At 37.3% G+C, this 23,900-nt stretch overlaps 1 protein-coding gene across 4 annotated transcripts in view; it reads left to right on the forward strand.

Moving 5' to 3' along the window:
- Positions 1-22,805, forward strand: part of UBR3 (ubiquitin protein ligase E3 component n-recognin 3) — a 114,201-nt gene extending 91,396 nt beyond the window's left edge. For all 4 annotated transcript variants that reach the window (XM_088146714.1, XM_088146715.1, XM_088146716.1 and 1 more), the window contains 9 exons: positions 7,992-8,097; positions 12,529-12,629; positions 15,223-15,347; positions 17,493-17,600; positions 17,749-17,874; positions 17,953-18,129; positions 18,954-19,163; positions 19,613-19,752; positions 20,307-22,805. In XM_088146714.1, coding sequence (XP_088002840.1) covers positions 7,992-8,097; positions 12,529-12,629; positions 15,223-15,347; positions 17,493-17,600; positions 17,749-17,874; positions 17,953-18,129; positions 18,954-19,163; positions 19,613-19,752; positions 20,307-20,424 — 1,211 coding nt within the window. In that variant the 3' untranslated portion in view covers positions 20,425-22,805. The remainder of the gene's footprint in view (positions 1-7,991; positions 8,098-12,528; positions 12,630-15,222; positions 15,348-17,492; positions 17,601-17,748; positions 17,875-17,952; positions 18,130-18,953; positions 19,164-19,612; positions 19,753-20,306) is intronic.
- The last annotated feature ends 1,095 nt before the right edge of the window (positions 22,806-23,900 follow it).

A 23,900-nucleotide genomic window follows, 5' to 3' on the forward strand; every position in this document is an offset into this window, starting at 1 on the left:
GAGATTTTTCAATTTCCCGAACATGTCCACAGCCCTGGGATTTCCTTGTAGTCTCCCATCCAAGTGCCCTGCTCTTCTTCTGAGTCCACAAGGTCAGCATAGGTGCTACCACTTGCTGAGACAGAAGATTGGACTAGCCCACTTATTGATTGCTTCTTCAGAGGCATTAAAAACCTTTCTGCTTTTCTTAGCATTTCTGGACAATAATGAGGCACTCATCCACTCTTTAATTTTTTTAAAAGCTATTTTTTATTATTTTTATTATACACTACCTTAACATCTATTGATAGAAAGGCAATATAGCATATTTAAATCATTTTAATTTTTTGACTGCTGATCATTTTACTTTTGTTTTATTTTGTAGCTGCTTTCAGTTTTGCTCTCAGCTGGTGGTAGTACTTGGCTAGCCTTGTCTAGGCTTCATAACTTTAGTGGCTAAAGAGTAGAGAAGAAATTTTAAAAAATATATCCTTGAAGAAGGCATTGCCCAACTACTTCCATGTTGTTGCCAATGAAACAACAACCCATATGGGTTTGCCCAGGAAGTAACCAGGATTCAAGCCTGACTTGAAGAAGACTTTATTTTTTGATTAAGTATAGACTTTACATTGCATTATATTTGTATATTTTAGGGTTTTACTTCTGTTTGGGATTAAAGCAATACTGGAAAATAGCAAATAATTAAACTTTGTAGGAATGATTGCAAAGTCAGAACTGGTTTTTTAATTTTGCCAATTTTCATCTAATTACCTAATGTTCAAAGAGCTGTTTTCTATTTCATTTACAAATATGAAGGAAGAGGATTAAAGAATAAAAGAATTAATTAGAATTAAAGGATAAAAATAATCTACAGAAGCCAAAATATGAATATTTAAATTAAAATATATTTCTTTTTTTGAAATTCAGTAAATGATTGCAAATGTTCATTGAAAGTTTCTAATTTGTGTCTCTTCTCCTAATTTTGCTAAGTGGTGCTGCATCCATTTTTAAAAGTTCAAAAACCAAAGTATGGAAAGTCTATTTTTGATCACACACGAAGGTGTGTTTAGGTTGGAGTCAGACAGTTTTTCTTGATGTTTAAGCCTCCATAATTCCACTTTCAATCACTTTTTGTAACCACTCATAGGTTGTTTTTTAGTGCTTGTATTATTAGGTCAAAGCTGATAATAGGTAAATGGGCTTTGCATAAAGCTGTGCTAGTCTCGTACTAATACCAACTCCATTGAAAATCATTGTCAAGTCTGTAGCCCAAAGCTACAATCCTTCAAGTAAGAGAGTGTTATTGAATTCCAAGTTACAGATGGCTAAGTAACACCTAAGTAAACCACCCTGTAAATACCATATGCATGAGCCAAAAAGATTTACCCATCCTCCTAAATAACATCATTGTACTGTACATAACACTATTGTGCTCTTGCTGGTGACTGAAGTACAAAGTCACCAAAATGTTGTTACTTCTGCCCTGCATGAAACTTGACATGAATTAAGCAGTGTTGTCATGTATTGCATAAAGTCTGCATGGATGCCCATTATCTAATCTTAGAAAAGGGATGGGAAGAAGAGAATTAAGAGTAAGAAAGGGATTATTTATAAGTGTTCTGTTATGTGTAACATTTAGAATTCATGCCCACTGACAAAAAAATGATAGATGGTTTTTGCTTATTTATACAGTGTTTCTTGGGGTTTTTTTATTGGATTTATTAGTTAGTTGCTATATTTATCACATTTCTTGCTGTTTTATTCTGCTTTATAGAAATGCTATAGGCTCTTTCAGGATACATCTTACAGCTCTTTCAGGATTCTCTTGAAAACAATATACACTTTCAGTACTTCATTTCGTCCCATGGCATCATAGATAGCCATACATTTATTTATATTCATAATTAACTTTAATAATAACATTTTAATAATTACAAATACTGTTAATATAGATGTGTCCAATCACATTGTTGTATTGCTGTTTGTTTGTCTGTTTGTTTTACCTTTCTTTGGCAAACTGCTGACTTTGATGTAATTTAAAAGTACAGTAAAATCTCTGGAAAAAAAAATAACCAGCATTTAGGACTGCTGAAAAAAAAGTATGTCAGTAAGAGTATCTAAATTTCTAACATCTGTTGTTAGGTCTAGTTGAGTTCACCAAAGAACATATGGCTTTCTATATCTTGTATTATATTCATCTAAAATAGCAGACTTTAATGATCTGGATGTTGTTAAATTCCATCTAGCTGACTAGAAATACTAGTGCTAACTGTTTAGTAAGAAGTGTACATGCTTTTTTAGAATTACAAATACTTTTAAAGGAGGAAGGCTCATTTCTTGCCCTTTTTCTTCATGACTATGTTCCCATTAGGGGGCAATGTTTGCCTTTTTTTCCCCTGTCTGGTAAAAGAAAAAATGAAATTATATAGTGTGAGAAACAATGTTTTTAAAATTTTGTTTTAAATTATTATAGAAGTTATTTTCTTTAGAATAAAATAATTATACTTATTCATACCAGTGTAAGTTAATTTGGTACTAATATTCTGACCTGAGTAGCACTTGCTAGAACTTCTGTGTCTTACAAATGCAAAATTTCTTGGTGTGTTATGCTGCTTAGGGTCATGGATAACTAAATATAGGTTATTCTGAGGCAGTATATATTGGATGAAATCCAAAATATGAAGTGCCACCATGTAGTAACTGTCAGATGAAGTTCTATGCATTTCTCCTTAAAAATATCTTTGAGTTTAATGAGTTTTTATCCAATAAATAATTAAGATTTCAACCTTAATGTTAATTTGCAGATAATTTCAAGAAAAGGTAGATGCAATTTAAACAGGGAAATGAATGAATTTAGTTTGGTTTATTTCTGTGTTTTCTTTATCTACAAAAATCTGGTTTTAATTGGTAGCTACAATACATGGTGCTGAGAGTAGCTTATTACCTTGAAACAGGTCAGTATGTATTTTTCTTAGTGCGTGGCATGCAATGCTTGTCTAGAGTGACAAACATAATTATAATACAAGTAGAAGTAACCCTGATCATTTTTTCCCTTCTATGATGAAAAAAGAAAATATCAATCAACAAAAAGAACTATAAAAGAGTTTTATATGTTCTTTGATACACTGTGGATAGTGTTGAGTGAATGAACAAGTTTTATCCTTGGACTGATAAGAAATTCCCAGTCACATGCCAACATTTCTGTACAGTTCCTGCAAATCATGGTATGCTGGTTGGTTAGATAAAAGTCAGACTATACATTGCTGGGAATTCAGGTGTACAAAACTGTAGTATCAAATCACCAGAGAAAAGATGCATGAGTCCAAGGTTATGCCAAACTCTGCTTTGGGGCAGCTATAGTTGAACCAGTACTAAGAAGTGTATGTAATTGTGCCCCCTCCAGTGGTAGGTTTTATGAGTGTAAAACTGAAGCTGGTTGTTTTCCAGAGATTTGAGGAACCCTTTAGAACTCTGTGGGAGGTGGCAACAAGGCTGGGTAGAAGAAAGTATCAGCAAAAACAGCACCCCCTTCCCCCCTCCTTCACCTTCCACAGAAGCTTCTTCTAGGTCTAAGAACCTCCCCCAAAATAAAAATTCAGCTTTATACTCCACAGCTACAACCCTAGATCTCCAAAGGATAGCTTTTTTTAGCCTGGGTGGTGGGGTCATTGCGTATGCAAATGTATATAAGCCAAAGAAACAAAGGAATGAATGTTCACTAAACATCTCTTGCCAGTTTGAATGGGAGCTCATTTTGTCCTAATTCACTGCTGCTGATTCAGAAAACAGGTGACAGCACTTAGTTCCAATGTCATCTGTGCCTACAATTATTTTGCAAACCAAGAAGTTAATTGCAGCCCTCAAGCTCTACATGAAGCAGCTGACTTCAGCATGAGCCTGTTTTGGCCTCCCAAGTGTCTATGAATAATTGTCTATTTGTAGAAAATAAATTAATTCCTTCTGTGATTTATATTTACATGTGGCATTTCTAGGAGCCTTTTCAAATGGTAGGGACAGAAGGATAGAGATTGGAGTACTAAAATACAGTGGGGCAAAAAAGTATTTAGTCAGCCACCAATTGTGCAAGTTCTCCCACTTAAAAAGATGAGAGAGGCCTGTAATTTTCATCATAGGCATACCTCAACTATGAGAGACAAAATGGGGGAAAAAATCCAGAAAATCACATTGTCTGATTTTTAAAGAATTTATTTGCAAATCATGGTGGAAAATAAGTATTTGGTCAATATCAAAAGTTCATCTCAATACTTTGTTATATATCCTTTGTTGGCAATGACAGAGGTCAAACGTTTTCTGTAAGTCTTCACAAGGTTTTCACACACTGTTGCTGGTATTTTGGCCCATTCCTCCATGCAGATCTCCTCTAGAGCAGTGATGTTTTGGGGCTGTCGCTGGGCAACACGGACTTTCAACTCCCTCCAAAGGTTTTCCATGGGGTCGAGATCTGGAGGCTGGCTAGGCCACTCCAGGACCTTGAAATGCTTCTTACAAAGCCACTCCTTCGTTGCCCGGGCGGTGTGTTTGGGATCATTGTCAAGCTGAAAGACCCAGCCACGTTTCATCTTCAATGCCCTTGCTGATGGAAGGAGGTGTTCACTCAAAATCTCACGATACATGGCCCCATTCATTCTTTCCTTTACACGGATCAGTCGTCCTGGCCCCTTTGCAGACAAACAGCCCCAAAGCATGATGTTTCCACCCCCATGCTTCACAGTAGGTATGGTGTTCTTTGGATGCAACTCAGCATTCTCTCTCCTCCAAACACAACAAGTTGAGTTTAGACCAAAACATTCTACTTTGGTCTGACCATATGACATTCTCCCAATCCTCTTCTGGATCATCCAAATGCTGTCTAGCAAACCTCAGACGGTCCCAGACATATACTGGCTTAAGGAGGGGGACACATCTGGCACTGCAGGATTTGAGTCCCTGGCAGCATAGTGTGTTACTGATGGTAGCCTTTGTTACTTTGGTCCCAGCTCTCTGCAGGTCATTCACTAGGTCCCCCCATGTGGTTCTGGGATTTTTGCTCACCATTCTTGTGATCATTTTGACCCCACAGGGTGAGATCTTGTGTGGAGCCCCAGATCGAGGGAGATTATCAGTGGTCTTGTATGTCTTCCATTTTCTAATTATTGCTCCCACAGTTGATTTCTTCACACCAAGCTGCTTGCCTATTGCAGATCCAGTCTTCCCAGCCTGGTGCAGGTCTACAATTTTGTTTCTGGTGTCCTTCAACAACTCTTTGGTCTTGGCCATAGTAGAGTTTGGAGTGTGACTGTTTGAGGTTGTGGACAGGTGTCTTTTATACTGATAACAAGGTCAAACAGGTGCCATTACTACAGGTAACGAGTGGAGGACAGAGGAGCCTCTTAAAGAAGTAGTTACAGGTCTGTGAGAGCCAGACATCTTGCTTGTTTGTAGGTGACCAAATACTTATTTTCCACCATGATTTGCAAATAAATTCTTTAAAAATCAGACAATGTGATTTTCTGGATTTTTTTTCTCATTTTGTCTCTCATTGTTGAGGTATACCGATGATGAAAATTACAGGCCTCTCTCATCTTTTTAAGTGGGAGAACTTGCACAATTGGTCGCTGACTAAATACTTTTTTGCCCCACTGTAAAGGGGAAGTAGGAATAAGTAGAAGTTTTTGGGGTTGGACAAAAAAATGGGAGCGCTTCTATACTGACACTGACTACAAATACTTTGTCTCCACTATTTTGAAAGAGTCAATCTAGTAAAATGCATTTGGAATCCTAGGCTGGAATATATTAAAACTGAATCAAAATATACATGGGAACATATGGGAAAAAAATTGAAAACAGTGCATGTGATTCCCATCCATGAAGTAACTCTGGTTAGATCTACATTTGAAAGAGAAATTACTTCGCTTAAATAGGAGGGAAATAATATGAAGCATAGCTATTTCCCTGGGCTCATTTTGTGTAATTCTTATATCAGCCTGGATCTGTAGATCCAGGAAAACTAAACCACAAGTATCCTGTTTCGTGTAGCTCCTCATGGATCTCTTTGTTCTGAACAGGGAATAAAGTGGGTTTTTTGGTTACATAAAAAATTGCAGATAATCTAGACTTGTGTCTGTGGGCACATCTAGACTGTATTCTAGATGTCAGAACAAATAGTACAGAGAGGATTTAGGCAGCCATGAAACACTGAAAGACCTCTGTTTGTACATCCATCCATCCATGTGTAGCAACAGCAGCGCTAGTGATGGTTTCATTTATTATGCACTTATAACTAAGTGCAGTACAGACATAGAATTTTAAAAATGCAATGACATGTTACAGTCAATTATATCATAATGTAAAATAAGGAGTCTCTAAACTGAAAGGTCCGTGGCATATATATTAACTTGGAATGTATGAAGTATCAGATAAGAATTTATTGAATTACTGTTTCTGAAGCAAATTCACAGGGGCCCCTGAAAAAGAAGCATTTTTAGTGCTTTTTAAGTTTTCAGTGATTCGGTTCCAAGTGTGATCTTGCTTGGAGTTTATTCCAAAAAACGGGTCAGGTGAGAAAAAGCTCATAATTGGGATGTGGCTATTCCACAATGTGGTAGTAGCAAAAGTCCTGGACTGATAATGGGGTCAAGTGCACAGGGACATGAGCCACCAGCAGTCTTTCAAATAACTGGGTGTATAATGTACTACTCAACACCAGCATCTTTCTTGAATTACCAACCAATGTAATGATTAGCAATAAAAAGAGGTAAAGACAAAATAAGGTCCAAAATAGTATGAATAGTAACATCAAAGACTACAGTGAACTCTCGGGTAACCTAGCCTTAAACCTTCTATGCTAATCCAAGCACAACCCAAGTAAGGCATGAACTAAAAGCCTGGCTATCTCAGTAGTAAAGTTCTGATTCTTAAAGATTTTTCTCCATGGAAGTATCAGATTTTAAGGGGTTTTTTTTAATTTTTTTTTTTTAGTGAAAGATTTTAAAGACAGTCTAACATCAATTTGGATTGTTAAGTTCCTCACAAACGGGGAGATCTGTAACTGGCAATCTTGGAACTCAAAGTCAGATACAGGAAGGGGAATGATGAGATGATCAGAGTGGAATACAGTAATCTCTTAGCCTTATTCAGTGTTCAGTTAAAGAATGGTAGGAGTACATTCAGTCTCAAATCCTCCCTAGGCAGTTGGAGAGAGATGCCCATGTCATGACGTCCAAGGCAGGGAGAGGCAAATCTCAAAGTCATCAGCAAAAATGTAGTAGCTGAACTTGGAATATAAAGTCAGAGAGCCTAGTGGAAGATTGTATAAAGAGAATAAGGAGAGACCCAACACTGAGTCCTAAGGAACTGCTATTTGATGGGAAAGATTGAGAAATGGAACCATTCCATGAAACTGAAAACATCTTGTGAATAGATCAGATTGAAACCATTGAAGTGCCCTACCTGCAGCGCCAAAGGAACCCAGTTGTGGCAGTAGTATTTCGTAGTCCAGGCTGTCAAAAGTGGCCAATAGATCTAATAGCACTAATTTTGAAGACCAATAGTTCATCTTAGTCACCAGCAAGTCATTCATATGAACTCTGTAGAATATCTCACAAGAAAACTTGATTGGAATAGGGCCATATGATTATTAGTAGAAAGGCGAAGTGAAAAATGAGAATATTCTTTCAAAAACCTCAGGTAAAAAGGGAAGGAGAGACACTAGAACAATCAATGGAAGACTTTTTAAATAAAGGACATTCACGGATATTCATTTGTGTTATCTGTGTTTGCTTTGTGCTTTCTCTCTCTCTCTCTGATTTTGAGCTGTCTTTCAATCAATCTCCTTCTACTCCTAAACACAGTGCCTCTTCCAACTACCCTTGCCCATCACTTCTCCCATTTCTTGCTATGTTTGCAGTTCCTGTTGCCCACGTCTAGCATGCACTTCATCCAAATGATATGAAATAGAGAAGTTTGATCAACAAAACTATTAGCTAACCAGCAATTTCTTTCTCTTTCTATAGATCAGCTGTTTCATGTGTTGGCTATGCACATGAGACTCTACAGCATTGATTCTGCTTACAATCCATGGAAGAAACTAACACAATTGATACATGATGAAGAACTGGAGTAAGTACAAAGATATTTTAAATTTTCATCTTGTTTTAATTAAGGGAAGTTACATAATCCTGTTCCTCAATCCTGTTTACTGTAGGTTGAGCAACCCACAGCCTCAAGAACTGCGTGTAGCTTCTGAATTTTTACTTTTTTATTGTTTTTATTGTTTTTATTTTTTATTTTATTTATTTTTGTGGTGTCCCAAGTCCCCTGAACACACCATGATTGCAAAAATCAGTTTTGTATTTTCTTGCCTTTAGGGTGTATAAAACTGTGGTGTAATCCTTAGAATAGGCTTTCCAGACTTCAAAAAACCCTGACAATAGCAGACCCACCCAGTTAGTAATATTGTTTGTGTTCCTTAGTAAACTGAAATATGTTAAATACACCACAGGAAAGCACATATTGGCCAAATGTGTGATCAACTTTATTTCAAGTGACTGTGGCTTGTTCAGCAGCTCATTGTTTTATAAAAAAAATCTTGGGTTAGCACAGGTGCAGGAAACCTTTTGGAACGGTGGGTACATTTGGAATTTAGAGATCATGTCCTCGGCCCTCAGACAAAAGGACTGCTATCTTGTGTGTCCACATAAAGGCTGCTGCGGTAGGTGCGGCTAGTCACAAAACCTACATTTATCAGAAAGACAATTGGTTGGTTGCTTCTCCCCACCCCTTCTAAATTCCCATGATGTCCCCAGCCATCCTCACCGTACCTTTGTCTTTCTTTCCTGAGCATCTAGATCAGTGTTGTCCAAACTTGGCCACTTTAAGATGAGTGGACTTCAATTCCCAGAATTCCCCAGCCAGCATGGCTGGCCCATGCTGGCTGGGGAATTCTGGGAGTTGAAGTCCACTCATCTTAAAGTGGCCAAGTTTGGACAACACTGATCTAGAGCATACTTCTTAAACAATTCCTTGAACTTCAGCCACCCACTCTTTATGACCAAGAGCATCTATGGGATGCATGTGAGACTTAAGTGCATTAAATAAGGATGCTGCTGCAGGCTGTCCCTTTCCTTACATCATTCCAGCTTCCCTTTTTTTTTTTTCTTAAGAGAATGACACTGCCTCTCCCCAAAAGTCAGATAAGGCATGGAATCTAGCATGTACGAAAGAGAGTTGGCAGCTGGCCTGACATTATTATTAGCTTAGCATAGCCATAGTTTATTCATACAGATTGCATTTGGAAATCTGAGTCAGCAATAAGGAAACTGGCCTTTTTTGTTCAGCTATGATTCCCAGCAGTTTTGTCAGTTTCTCTGAATTTGGAATCTGGTAGAACTACAAACTCTTTATACAAACATTTTGGTTCACTTTGCAATAAGTGTGTGTGTGTGTATGTGTGTGTGTGTTTCCTGACAAACATTAGGATTTTTTCCTCACTAACTGCTTCTGTGGATGTATTGCAAAGCTGTATTTATCAACCTGTCTCATAGTTGTTGAAGGGATTAGTAGAGTGGATATTCTATACTGCAAACAGACTTTAAAAGGACAATTTCCATATCATGATGAAGAAGTTGCTTAAGCTTTTAATATACCACAGAGTAGTTTTAAGGGCTTAATTTATTCTGATGCTTGACATAAACTAAAGAAGCTTATCTAAACTGGCATTTTGTAGAATTTTACTCTCTCATTTCTAGCGAGATGAACTAAATGCTTCATTTGTTTTTGCAAATATCACATTCTGTTTGATTTATGAAAAAAGTAATTATGAAGTTTATGAGCCTATTAAAAGATACCTGAAAGAGAAATGAATGTTGCCAATTATTGAGAAGATTGAATAAACATAAGTTGGGTTAGTTTTACTTGCAGTACTGTAATAGTTATTTTAAATGTGCTTATGTATCAATCCCTATTTAGTATAACTGTTTTATACATATGCATTCTCATTTACATAGCTACCCACAGTTTTTTTAAGTGTGGAGAGTTAGAATATCAATTGGAGTTTCATACAACTATGAATTGAATTTTCTATTGAATTTTTTTACAGCAACTTTGGTAATTCAGCAGGGAAGCCATTTTATAAGCTAAACAACAATTTGCTTGTTTGATAGTGTAGATTCCTATAGCAATTACACATTTCTTGCTGTGTTTGCAGTTGCTGTGGCCCACTTCTATCATGAACTTCATCTGAATGAATGAATATGATGGAAATCTGATCATAATCATGTATGTTGCATAGAGCAATCTTCATGAGCTGATGTCTTCCATATATTAAGGATGATATCACTCCTGATTATTGGCCAAGCTGCCTTGAGCTTTTAGGCGTTGTAAACATGAACATCTGGAATACACCAAATTGAATCCCCAAAATAGAACTCTTTAAACTGAACAGACATCTATGCCCTTGTGAAGTAAGCAGCATTATACAAAGTACAAACAAGAATGAACAAATAGCAAGAAAAAGACATTTAGTGACACCTGGTAAGAATAAAGAAAAAAAAACATAGATAAATCTCTCAGCCCAACTCACCTCACAGGGTTGTTGTTGTGGAGGAAATAGGAGGCAGGAGTATTAGGTATGTTCATCACCTTTAATTATTTATATTATATCTATATATAATATAGGTGGAATATAATTATCATCATAACAATAATAATATAAATCTAGTTTATACCAACACCATTCATTATGTCTCCATACCTTTCCAACCTTGTCAATCACCCTTGCTGCCATCATATCTATACACTGCTTCATACATGCTTGCTCTTTAATTTCTTACCTCTTTCTCTGTTTTAGGATCTCATCACCTCTATCCTCTATCCAACCACAACTTTCTTCCTCTTTCCTTCCTCTCAGTCTATTCATTCTTCCTTTATAAGTTTGTTTTTTCCATTTGTTCATTATTTATTCTGAGTATTATAAAAAAAAACCCTTAAAGTACATTTTTTACTTTTTATTGACTCCACATTCCTCTATCATCCATTCCTTCTTGAGCCTATCTTTTCTTGTTTTATCATACATTTTCCCACTGCATTCAACTTAATTTTATGTTTCTTTTGACACATCTAACATTCCCATACAACGAAGTGAGCATGCTCTTATACACAGACATTTGTACTCCTTTTGATGAATTTTTATTCCTTGAAACAGACTATATAATTGTATTATAAATTAAAATAATATAAAATATAATATGCACATAATTTTATAATAAATTTCTCCATTTTTAATAAATATTGTACGAAGTACACAAAGTAATATACTTGTATGAGTTTTTCCCCATTTATGCATATCTTGCAATTGTTCACTCAATTATCCCTGACAATTCCAACTTTCTTCATCTTTGATACAGTAAATGTCAGATTGCTGCTCCTCATTGGATCATACAACGTATCCAACATTTGCTGCAAGTTGTTCAAGTTCTCATACAACAATGCAGCCATGTCTGCGTACAAAAGTTTACAAGATCAGATTACCTACATCCAGATCTCTTACAAATTGCCTTTCCTCTTGTTTTCAAGAAACACAACTATTCATTTTTCTTTAATTTCATTCATTCATGCTCATTACATGTTAAAAGTCACAATCTTCCATATGCAACTCAGTTCAAATATCTGAGAAGGAGTTCTAAGCCTCTTTGCTGATAAACCGACATCTTTTGGGTTGATGGGGCCAGAGTTTGCATGAGCAGGTCAAGTGAACGCCCAAGCAGGACTTGGGTTTTTTTAAAACCTTAGGATCTGATTGAGTGAACAAACAGCAGACAGGAAGTGGCAATCTTAGAACCTAGACAAAGCCTGAATTGTATTTCAAATTTGGGGAGCAGGTTATGAGCATTCTCATAAAATGACTGTGATGATGAACATGACCAGGCACAAAAGACCCATTTAGTAAAAGGCAAACGATGAGCCCCACCACTCCCTTAGCCTCTTACAATACTGTAAACCACCTCTGTCTCTGTCTGTCTGTCTGTGTCTCTCTCTCTCTCTGTGTGTTTTGGAAGCAGGAGAAGTCTTTCGAACAAACCATAGGCTTGCAGCCACCAACAAAGGAATGCTTCTCTCTATGGAACCCAGACACTTTCTTGGAAATAAAAATGATGCTTGAAGCTGGCTCCATGCTTTGCATCATGTTAGTTTTCTATTTGATTTTTAAATTAAAAGCTTCTAACCCAGTGGACCCCAGAGCTTGGCAGCCAGCAAGAAAGGTGTAGAAAGCAAATAAGAATCTGCCTGGTTAAGATATCTTTCCTAGAGTTACATTATGAGAAAATAAGAGGGGAAAATTCTTTGTCTTGTAAACCTCACATGTCACAAACATGATTAGATAATCAAGATGAAATAAGTTCAGTCTGAGTCCAGACATTTCCCATTTTACTTTTAAATTATCTTGTTTTATTTGATACTTAGAATCAAATAGCAATGGATCAAGAAATATCTTTAAATTCCGAGGAAGTTAATGTGGATTTTAATGGCGTGTATTTTTCTATAATTTGTCAGGATGTGCAGTGAGGATCAAGCAGAGGTTCCAGTGCTTTATAAGGATGTCTCATCTCTTTTGCTCATCCAGATCTTAACCATGCCTCAGCCACTGCGCAAAGGTATGTTACAAAAGTTACATAAATAATAAACAGAACAGTAGTTTTTCCTCTCTTGCACTTTTTAAGAATGGCAACAAATTAATCTTGTTTGCTTGGGATACTTCGGTAATGACATTGCCTTGCCTCTGGAAGTTGGCAGCGGGCAGAATTTTTGTTGTGGCTTTGACAGACTTATCTGTAAATCTTCTCAGCTTTATCAAATAACAATGGAGGCCCAAGAATTCTTTGAGTTGCAGGAGTATGGGAAGATCTTTCTCTTTGACCTTCCTTCATTTGTTTGCTGCATGAGAGTGTTGAATATTTCACATTGAATTGTGAGTGCTGGACAGTGGAGGGGGGTGAATAATTTATTTTATTTTTATTATGCAAACTGGCATTTTTGGCACATAGGACAGTGGTAATTGTATAACAGTAGTTGTAATGATTGCTGCATATACATATATTCAAGCATTTTATTGGAGTCTGAGGACATCTTGGTAGCAGGAACTATTTATTACTGCATATTTTGAAAGCTTTTAATTTTACGATTTTGAAAATGCTAGCCTAATTCCTTTTACACAGCTATAATACAGGATACATTTTGTTACTTTGTTACATTATAAAGCAACATTTTACTTTTTATAAGGTCAATTGACATGCTGCTGGCTTCACTTTTGTGATTTTTTTTATACCCCAGCTGAGTTATTTTAAAGGCATAATCAGCTGTGCAAGCATTTTTTTCTCTATGAATAAATGAAGATAAAATTTGTCTACAGTTAAAAACAGCCTTAAGGAGGCAGAAGATGGACACTGTAAGAGCTCATCAGAACTCTGAATATTTTTTAAAAATAACAATTATACTGATTTTTAAAAATCTGTTCACTGTAGGGAAATAGAGCTTTTCTTTTCTTAACTTGAAAAAGATTTGCCATTGGTTTGCAATTCTCATGAATTGTAAAAATACATGAAAAGGAGCAGGTAAACTAATTTTTTCTTTCTGCTGCCTGGAATGAGCAGTCAGGATTGTGGCTAATGGAAGGTTTTCTCTCAGTGCTAAGAGCAGCTGCAGGAGTAGGGCAATCTGCTTTGGGAATATGGGAGGAACAAAGTGTTTCCACTTCAGTTCCATTCACGATTGCACCTCCTTGCAGCTAATGTGTGTGTGTGTGTATACACATACACTCATACATTTAGCATATAAGTATACACACACACATACATATACAGACACATAGATGCTAAATGTGTGAGTACCATCCTATTTAATCTAGCTCTCATTTAGATCCATTCATGGCAGTGAATCCTTTGATATTTATTAGCTAAGTTAGTATAGTGGTATGGTGTGGTCAGTTGCCTGGGAACTAAACAGGCTAATGAGACAGTTATATGATGGGAAGAAAACCTCAAACCCGGCAGTTTGAGAATGAACTAAAAGTACCAGGTTATGCCAAAGCTAACAGATGTAGAACTTAGAAACAAGATCTCTGGAATACAATATTCAAGGCATGGGTGGGGAACCTCTGGTCCTTCTGGCAATGCCTAACTACAACTCCATTCGTTCTGACCAGCACAGCCAAGGATTAAAGGATATCAGGAGCTGTAGTCCAGCAAATCAGAAGTGCAAATACTTGTTCTTAAAGCAGGCTTGTTTAGCATGAATCCAGCATTATGCTATGGACTATTTGTGGAAGGAAGGCCAATCCTGTTTACCTTAAATTATGAGAACCATAATCTAGAATGTCATTCAGCTGTAGCAATAACTGTAACATGTACTGTAATGTCATTCAACATTAGCAAGCCCCCTTTCAGTTCTGACTACACTGTTTCAAGAAATATGTTAAATTTAAAAAGAAGTATAGAAACATTCAAAACAATCTGTGGATTCTGTGAGAATCTAGAAAACAAACTCTGAAAGAGGATGGTTAGTTGCAGATTTATAAATTATAGACCGGCTTATCAAGGAATTCCTGTATCTATAATTATATCTTTCTGCACATTGCTAAGTTTAGGTGATTCTGAAGGACAGACAACAAGATATTTGTCTACACGTTTTTCAGTAGATCCATTAGCACTGAAATAATTCTAATTATCCAATTTATTCATTGTGTTGCTTATTATAAGAACTCTTGGTGTAGTCTATCACTCTTGATTATTAGGGCAAGATCTCATTATTATTACCAGAGTCTTGGGCATACCAACTAATTAATAATTTAGATTAGTTTATATAAAAGGTCCTGATATCTTTTTTTTTTTTTTTTACTTGTGGTTTTGGCAAAAGTTTTGAGATTTGTTAAATTATCCAGACTGTGCAAAGACTGTTGCCTCATTCAGTTTACTCACATGGCTTGCAGTATAAACAAAGAATGAGTAGAACAGAGCAGTGAGACAACATACTAAATTTTATAACATGAACTAACAGTAATAAAACATTGATTTAAACCAGCAAGCTTAGAAGTAGGATGTTTGTCTTAGCAGTATAATTGTCTTGATGTTTGGATTGCTCATCTGGGAAAAATATTTGCAGATTTATAGACCGTATAAATTATAGGCCGTATTTTAATATGTAACAATGTGAGGCCTGAGAATGTCTGATGATAATTTTGTATTGTTACAGAACACTTTGTTTGTATCATAAAAGTGCTCTTCACCTTGTTGTACATACAAGCTCTAGTTGCACTTTCTGTGAAATGCAGCCCTGAGGACAAGATGACTTGGATGAACTCAGGAGCTCTGGGAAAGGTTGGTTTATTTAATAAAAATCTGAAGAAGACGGCTAAGCAGGTAGTTCTCTCTCAGTTAAGCACCAAATCAAATGGTTTTGTTGGAATGTAGCTGTACAACTTTGCAGGGCTTTGTAGTCTAAGCCTGTCTTGACTGGTCTTGGAGTATTTGAGTTGAATGAAAAGCAGGATCCTATCCCAGCCATAGCAAGTTGCTCCCCACGATCCATGTCTGCAGTGAAGCATAGATCTGAAAAGGCTGTGCTGCCTTCCTTTTGCTTATACAGAAGAGAAGAAATGCAATCATAAAGGTGGATATAGGGCTCTTAGCTTTTGTGATAGGAAAATAGAATAATGGTCTAACTGCTATCTAGAGTTAAATAGATTATTGCATGAAAGTATGGTGTACCTTTCAGCTGATTTTTAATATATATATATATTGCTATTGGGACAGCAGTGCAAAAATAGTTTTTCCCCCAAAATGTAAGGCACAGATAGAGTAAACACTTCTGAAATATTTTAAGGGCTTATCTGTGATGGTTTTTAAAAAAATATTTAAACATGCTTAATTGTTACATTGTTATTACATTATTTAAAAAATCTAAAGCAATATTTACAAAGCCTTATATCCAGAAAGACTTTTAATTTTGATTTCTTTGTGTGAATGATGACTAATATGCTATTGGGGGATTTGCTTTTGACTGAACTGCTAGTCTACCTGGACAGAAATAAAAGAAGGTGATAAGTGTTGAAGACTTTTGAAATAAACCAAAGTAGCTGCATTACTTTTTTTTTATCCTGGCCATTGTGCTCTTGTTAGAATTTTTAGCAAAAGTTCAACTTTGAGTAGCAAACTTTGATGCAAGTTGCCTGATTGCTCCCAGATGGATTCTCCCCACAGCAGCATAACTTCAGTAATTCAGATATTGCTATATCTGAACTGTACTCTTGGTTTGTCACTCCCAAATAAGTTACTTCAAACCATGCTTCAAGAATGGACCAGGAATTCTGAGTTAGATAGGAGATCAGGGTTTTTCCCTCCATAGGGCATTCCTGGGTATTGAAGCCCACCATGGAGTGGGAGTGTTTGGTTAGTGTATGGCAACTCATTTCCTCCTCTAGAATTCTCATATCATTTTGTGTGAATGCAGTCATTGTTTGTTGTACATTTTGATTCATAGACATTGTTAAATAAATAAATAAATGTTGCAGTCATACCACAACAGGTGTTGCCACTTAACTTTTACTCAGTTTTTGAAATATCCAAAGGCTGAATAGTCATAACTGTTTTTTAAAAGATAGTTATAAAATACTACCCCAACATAGAGGTGGATGAAGTAGAGTGTTCATCCCTTTTTTCTCTTGTTTATTATTAAGTTTCTACCCTTCTGTTTCTACATGGACGCAGATGACTGGTGCAATGTATCGAAAGCCCAACCATCAGTTCTTATGCCCCCACTGCCTTCACTTCCATCCATCCTGGCTTTGGTCAGCTGGGGTTATCCATAATGTTTTCAGTAAGTTAGTAAGCTGTAAAGTTATGAACCTCAGTTGTATCCATGCCACAGGCAAACAGTAAGAACAGTTTGGGCACATTTTGGCCAGTCTGCCAACAAGCAGAACAAAAGCCTGGTTTTTCCCCAAGCCTGCTTGTGCTATTTTATGTAAGGTGGGGTCTCTAATCTAGAGACTATTTTCCAAGCCATTTTACTATTCTCTGCTTCCTGTCATCCAGGAACTACACGTACATGTACTGACCCACAATCAGAATGCTGTTTCTCAATTAAATAAAAATAGATACTACATTTGAATTTTGTTTAAATACATTATTCATTTTTAGACAAATGTTGATATTTTCTGTTGACTTGTTCATAAGTCACCTTGCTGTAGAAAGTTAGGAGGTACAGCCTCCCCCACCCCCAATTTATTATCCAGTTCAGAGCATTATGAATGCTTTAATGTATAAACACTTGATTTCTCTTGTGGGGCACATTTCTACATATGCAGAAGATTTGCATTCCCTACTGAAGGGAATCATGGAACCCTTCTTGGTGGGATTTATATGAACATGTTGAAATGTTTCTTTCCATTCGAAAACCCTATGTGGGAATGACTGCATGTATTTATTTTTCTCATTTGATGATGAATTTCTTTCTAATTACAGAGTATGATCAATGCAGAAAAATCTTGTCAGGTGTTACTGAGCCATGTGATCAGTGAACTTTTCAAAGGGAAGGTTTATGAACAAGAGCAAGAGGAAACTGAAGATATGGTATAGTATATATGTATTTCCTTTGGTCAACCCCAGCTTTCTTCAGTGCCAACTATATCTGATTATGAAATTGCAGGTGTGGTTGTCAGTACAATAGCTAAACAGGGCAGTTGGAATAAAGTCACACTGTTCTGTTCTTTCAATTTAGGATAGCTCTAGTGCTTGGTGCCCACACTCCATAGAGACGTATGTGCAGCAATTCTGCCTGCCTTTCCTCAGGATAACCAGCCTTCTTCAGCATCATCTCTTTGGAGGGGAGCTACCTAGCTGTCAGGTATTACGCAATTTTATTTCCATTTTGAATATAATGTATCTAGCCCTTTCTCTTTTTGATTGTTTGTTTCTTTAATAGGAAGATGAAGAATTTACTGTCCTTGCCAACTGCCTGGGTTTGCTACCCTCTTCTTTTCAGTCGTCGGAGTTTCCTAGTGCCTCTTGCCTTGATTGGCCTGTGTCAGCCTTTGACATTATATCCCAGTGGTGTTCTGAATTGGTCTCGTTTGCCGACAAGCATCCAGTGCAAGTCAAGGTAGGTAAAGAATTTGCCAGATTTTCATCAGGAGAAGTCTGGCAGCCCCTTTCCTGACTAACACATTTTATCAGAAGGCACAAACTTCGGTGAGCTGTAGGATTTCATCTGATATTTCAGATGCTGGAACCCGTAAAAGCTTATGGCTTTTAATAAAACGTGTTAGTTGGAAAAGATGCTACTAGACTCCTGATATTTTGCCACCACAGATTGGCAGAACTCTCCTTTTACAATGCCTGCAATGAGAAACACCAGATTTTAATATAACACTTATCCATTGGGTTACCTATGTAGTCAATGACCTTTTTTTAGCAGGTCAGTTTTTGCTTTGAATGTGCTGTAGTGTCAGACTGTTTTCTACTACAGTTATTTCATTCAGGATTACACACAGTAACTGCGTAAAGCAAAAGAGGAAATTAAGTAAACTTATTATAAAGTATTTTCTGGAAAAAAAATATAAGGCACCTTTTTAAAAAATAGATCTACAGACAACAAAGTGATTTAAGTAGATGGGTTGAGTATAAAAAACAAAACAATTGAAATATTAATTTCTCTGAAGATGATGGTTCTGAGTACAGCCCTCTTTCATTACTGAACAACCAAAGCTGGGACTGGGCTGGAAGAGAGTGTGTGGCCCCAAATGACCTCTGGGTCACTTTTTGGCTAGTTTTCTTCCTTTTTCTATAGAAGAATACCTAAGTGTTTCACCTTGACAAACTCAACAGATGCCAACTTAGTTTCAGAAGGAAACAATTGCATATTTGGAGCATATAAACATTTGCCAAAGCATATTATTTAACTTTTCTTTTTTTAATCTTTTTCAGATCTTACTTATACAAAAACCTAACTGGGACTTACCACATCTCCTACAATTGCCTGAAAATTATAATGCTGTTTTCCAGTACTATCACAGAAAGAGTTGCTCGGTCTGTTCCAAAGTACCCAAAGATCCTGCAGTTTGTTTAGTTTGTGGTACTTTTGTGTGTTTGAAAGGACTTTGCTGTAAACGGCAGAGCTTCTGTGAATGCGTCTTGGTAAGAGACTCTTAATGTTACTGTTCTGTTGCCAAAAAGTATTTTGGAAAGGAAAATACTTCTAAGAATGCATCAGTTGAATTGCTGGGTTCCAGCAGCTTCTTTCAATCAAGGAATAATTGGAATAAATGAAAAACGAATATATTTTGGTAAACCTAGTTCCAGATCACTAAAAGCCTAGAAGACAATTTGTTTGAATCAGTTTCTGTTTTAAAGCTAAATCATCTATAATGTGCATGCTTGCCTTTGATAATAAGGCAGATTTTGGATCAGAAATACGTTCATAGTTTAAGTCAGAAAAGCTACTCTACAGATGCAGAAGAAGCAAGGATAAGATTATTCTGAAATGATGCAGTTATTCATTAAAGCAAAATATTTTTCTCTTTATTGTAATTGTACTCACGAGAAATTTCATCTGTTGTTTCCTCTGCTCTGTAATAAAACTTCAGCACTCGCAAAATTGTGGAGCTGGAACAGGTATCTTTCTTTTGATCAATGCATCTGTAATCATCATAATTCGTGGTCATCGGTTTTGCCTTTGGGGTTCCGTTTACCTGGATGCTCATGGTGAAGAAGACAGAGATCTCAGGTAATTTTTAAAAGATGGATAATAGGCATTTGTGCGAGTAATAACCAACTTTTATTTCTAAACAGAGTTCTGTTGTAACAGTTTAGGTCTGTGGCTAGCTGAAGAAAGATTTGCGTGTGTAAATATCACAATTCCACAAGAAGCTGTCAGGCCATATTGTCAGATTGTTTTTTAAACTGTTTGGATTTAAAAGTAGCTTGCAAGCTTCTGTGGACATCCATTGGGAGGGAAACCTTATTCATGAATAACGTATGCAACTTGGGGGGCAAAGAAATAAAAAAACAGATGACTGCTTTTCAGAGTTCACTGGGCAGCACATGGGTGGGGCTCTGTGGTGGCTGCTGGAAAATGGGGCATAGGCCGGAGTGAACACTCTGAAATGGTGCAAGTGACCCAAGTGATAACTTCGGAGAATTATACCGATAAGAGTCAATGAGAGATCACTTGGGGTTCCCTGCAGGGTTCCAGACATACACTCTGGGGGGGGGGGGGGGTTGAAATAGCCAATTGCCTTGCATCAGCCTTGTTATTTTTCTGATCTTTTTTCTTTACAGACGTGGCAAACCGCTCTATATATGTAAGGAAAGATACAAAATGCTTGAACAGCAGTGGGTATCGCATACTTTTGATCATATCAATAAAAGGTGGGGGCCACATTACAATGGTTTATAGATCACTAACCATTGTGCTGTCTCATCCCCTTTATTACGATTGCTCCTTGATCGGCTTAAGGGAGCGGGAACCCATTCTCTCTTTTCCCCGGGGAAAGTGTGAAGCCAGGTCATGAAGTGAAGCCCTACGTTAATTAGGTGCTGGGTAATTTAAAAACACAAAGGAATTAGTTCTCCTAATTTGATACATTATCTAAATTAATTTTATAGTTGTTGCTTTCTAATCCACTAATAAACAAGCACAAATTGTACTTTAAAAATGCCACTGAATGGCTACTGAGTGTTTTATTTTTTCCCTGATTGGGGTGGTTGGACTGTGCTGATGAACTGTATATCTGTAGACACCTGCTAAACACGTTGCTCCTTTTGTCTTTTTTCTTTGTGTTTTAAGATTTTGCTCAGTATGCATTTGTAAGTATGTAAGAGTTGTAACACTTTCAATTTGTGGAATTGTATAGAAATGTCTAAAAGATTTTTAGAAAATATTTCGCTTATTGCCAGAAAGCTATTGAAATAGTTTCAGGCATTGCTGAAAACCTTATTCATTCTCAGGAATTTCATAGATATACTCCAGAGATTAGTGAAATAGCTGTAAAATAAGTGGTTTACCACTCTGAATATAATACAACATGTACACAGTGTTGTGCCTGACATTTCAGTTAATTTAATTACAAAGGAAACCTAAGACATCTATTTAACTGCCTGTGTATATGCAACATTCGTAAAATGCCCCATGTGGTCAGTCAGACACTATCCCAACCACACATGCCCTTTGTCTCATTTCCACCAGCTGACTCCTTCAGGTTGCGGGGGGGTTGTGGTGCGGGAGAAGGCATCATGGACCTCTTGCTGGTGAAATACTATTAACTGAATTTCTCCTGCTTTTGCAAGCAGGGAGCAATTGCCACCCTTTCTGCTTAATAGGAAATTGGGGTAAGGCATTGAATTGCAAGATGGCAGCGGTCAACTGGCTCCTACCCCCACCTCACCCCCTTTGCATCTCAAGTGAAGAATGCTTTGGCCTAGAACGGAGACCAAGGCCATGCTTGGCAGAGTCATGCCCCCTTTCCACACCCCTAGCCTTTGACTCCTGGATTACCCAGAGGAGCCAATGTGTGTATCTGGTCACGTACATTGTTTTACACACAGGCTGGGAGGATGTGAGCAGACCTTTGTGTTGGGTAAATTAGGACCGGAGCGTTTTGGTTTTGAGGACTTTGAAATCAACCAGAATGGGCATCCTTGCCAAAAAGAAAACATATAGGCAGGCAGTACTTTGCAGTGCTGATATTTTGCTGCCAAAATGCTTTTCTTCTTTCTCACAGAGTTAACAATTTCAAACAATGCTGTCAGGCATTTGTGACATTTACATACTTTGGACATAATTTTTTTCTCTAAAGCCTTTACCTGGAAAATATTTTTTAAAAAGTGTTCTAGTTATAAAGCCTTGCATTTGATTGAAAGCTGCTTTCTCTTCAGCTATGGAAGATCACATGGGCCATTGCTGTGGAGGAAGTGGGATTATTTATGTAAGGATCTTCAAAGCCCTTTCAGTTTTTAGAAAAATATAATGTAAAATACATGGCAATAGATTGTTTTATCAAAAATTGTGTAAACAGACATGAACACAAATATTTGGAGTATTCCTATAAGCCTGTAAATTGTTCCATCATTATTTGAAACATTGTTTTTTGTCTAAAACATGACTTCATTTGTCACACATGAAATGTGAATGTGGTCCTCCTCTGTTACGTTTGCGTTGCTCGCCTACGAGAACCAAGCCATTTTATGAGCATTTTATGAAATATCCTGGGCATCTCATGGCATAACACTATGACAGGGCTTCTCCTCTGTATAGTTTAAAACTTCACGAGAGATAATGTTTTCAGAAAATGAGTAAAATGTGTTATTTAAAATGGAATGTTTTTGATTGTGTATATGGCTGTGAAGTAAAATTATTAGCCTTAACTTTAAAATCTTGGTATTTCACGGTGTTCATTTTGATACTAGTGCATTAGTCACTGGTTTGTTTAAAGACAAAAGACAAGACACTCGTTTGGAAATCCTACTTGAAATATGCCTGCATGCTGCTGAAATGGAAGTTGGATTCCTCCCATAACTTCTTAAAAATCTGCTTTATTAAACCTACTTGGAGAGTGTAACAGGTCCAAGCTAGAATGGTGTGCGTGTGCTGCGTGTGCTGCTGCCGCCGCTGCTGCTGCTGCCGCCGCTGCTGCTAATTCCTCCAGCGTCCTGGTGAGATACCTTGTATGAGTGGAAATCTGAGTACAGTACATTACTGTAGAAACAGAATCAACATGTAAAACTAAAACTACCATAATCAATATTGTAAAATATGTTAATAAAAGTCTACTGTCATTATTTGTGTGTGCAAAGCCTCCTCTTTTTCTCTTTCTTTTCTCTTTCCTTTTTTCACATGACGATTCGAAGCGATTCACAGGTTGCTTTGTGATAACATTCACATTGGGTTATATGTAATGATGCTTCTGGGATAGGGATTGGAGAGCAAAAGTCCGCCCCCCATTCAGAAGAATTGAAAATAACCCCCTCCCTGGCAACAGACTTAGGTCACTGCATTTTTTAAGTGAAGTTTTTGTTTTTGCTGTCCATTGTAGCCCTCATGTCTATTTTAAATCTCTTGTCTCTGTATAAAGAAAAAGCAGTGTTGAAATGGATGGTGTTCCAATTGATTGCATTTTTCAGAAATGTGGGATATACTATTTTAAAATGAGCATTGTTCCAACACGTGGAGCAGGGTACAGTGCAAAATGAATGATTGTCCCTGAGGTACAAATGGACACTTTTATTGGTTACAATTCATAATTTGGAAGTGCAAAAAGCAGAGATGTGGGCGATCAAGACTGTCTCCCCTGTCCACAGCCGGGGCTGCTTGTGGCAGGGGCAGGAATCTTGGGCCCACCACAGCTCAAATCAGCATTACAGACCTCTCCAAAATGCCAGGGATGCGGCTATAATTACGGCCTTTGAGCAAATGCCCGTATCTTCTGGGGGCCCACAGTACAGAATGTCGATACTCTCCGCACCCTCCATCCTGGTATAGATTTGGCTCGATGAGAAAGAGCATAGTTGGTTGACAAGCAGCAAGGTGAAGTTTAATTGCAAATGCACATAACATGACTTCAGCTCTGTCGATCATCAGTTAAGATTGCAAGTGCTGCAGTTAGGAAAGGTGGATGGCAACAATATGGCAAGAAATACTTCCGTTAGCCCAGAGGAACTAAAATGGCCATTGGCAACCTGGCAGTCCTCTGGCCAGCAGCAGGACGTGAGCCAGCCCTCCAGCCGATCCACCTGCCTGCTTCTGCTCCCACGGCTGCTCAACATGCTGTCCAGGTGCCTGCACCCTCTGAAACGCCAAGGGTGAGCGTCCACACTGCCACTGCTGTTCTGAAGGAGGTAAGAGAAGGCTCAGCCAGACACTCCAGTGCTGTTGAG

The sequence above is a fragment of the Python bivittatus genome, unplaced genomic scaffold (assembly GCF_059951505.1).
Source record: "Python bivittatus isolate LINGU-HERP-01145 unplaced genomic scaffold, Pbiv_v1 ctg000480_np1212, whole genome shotgun sequence".
Classification (NCBI taxonomy): Eukaryota; Metazoa; Chordata; class Lepidosauria; order Squamata; family Pythonidae; genus Python; species Python bivittatus.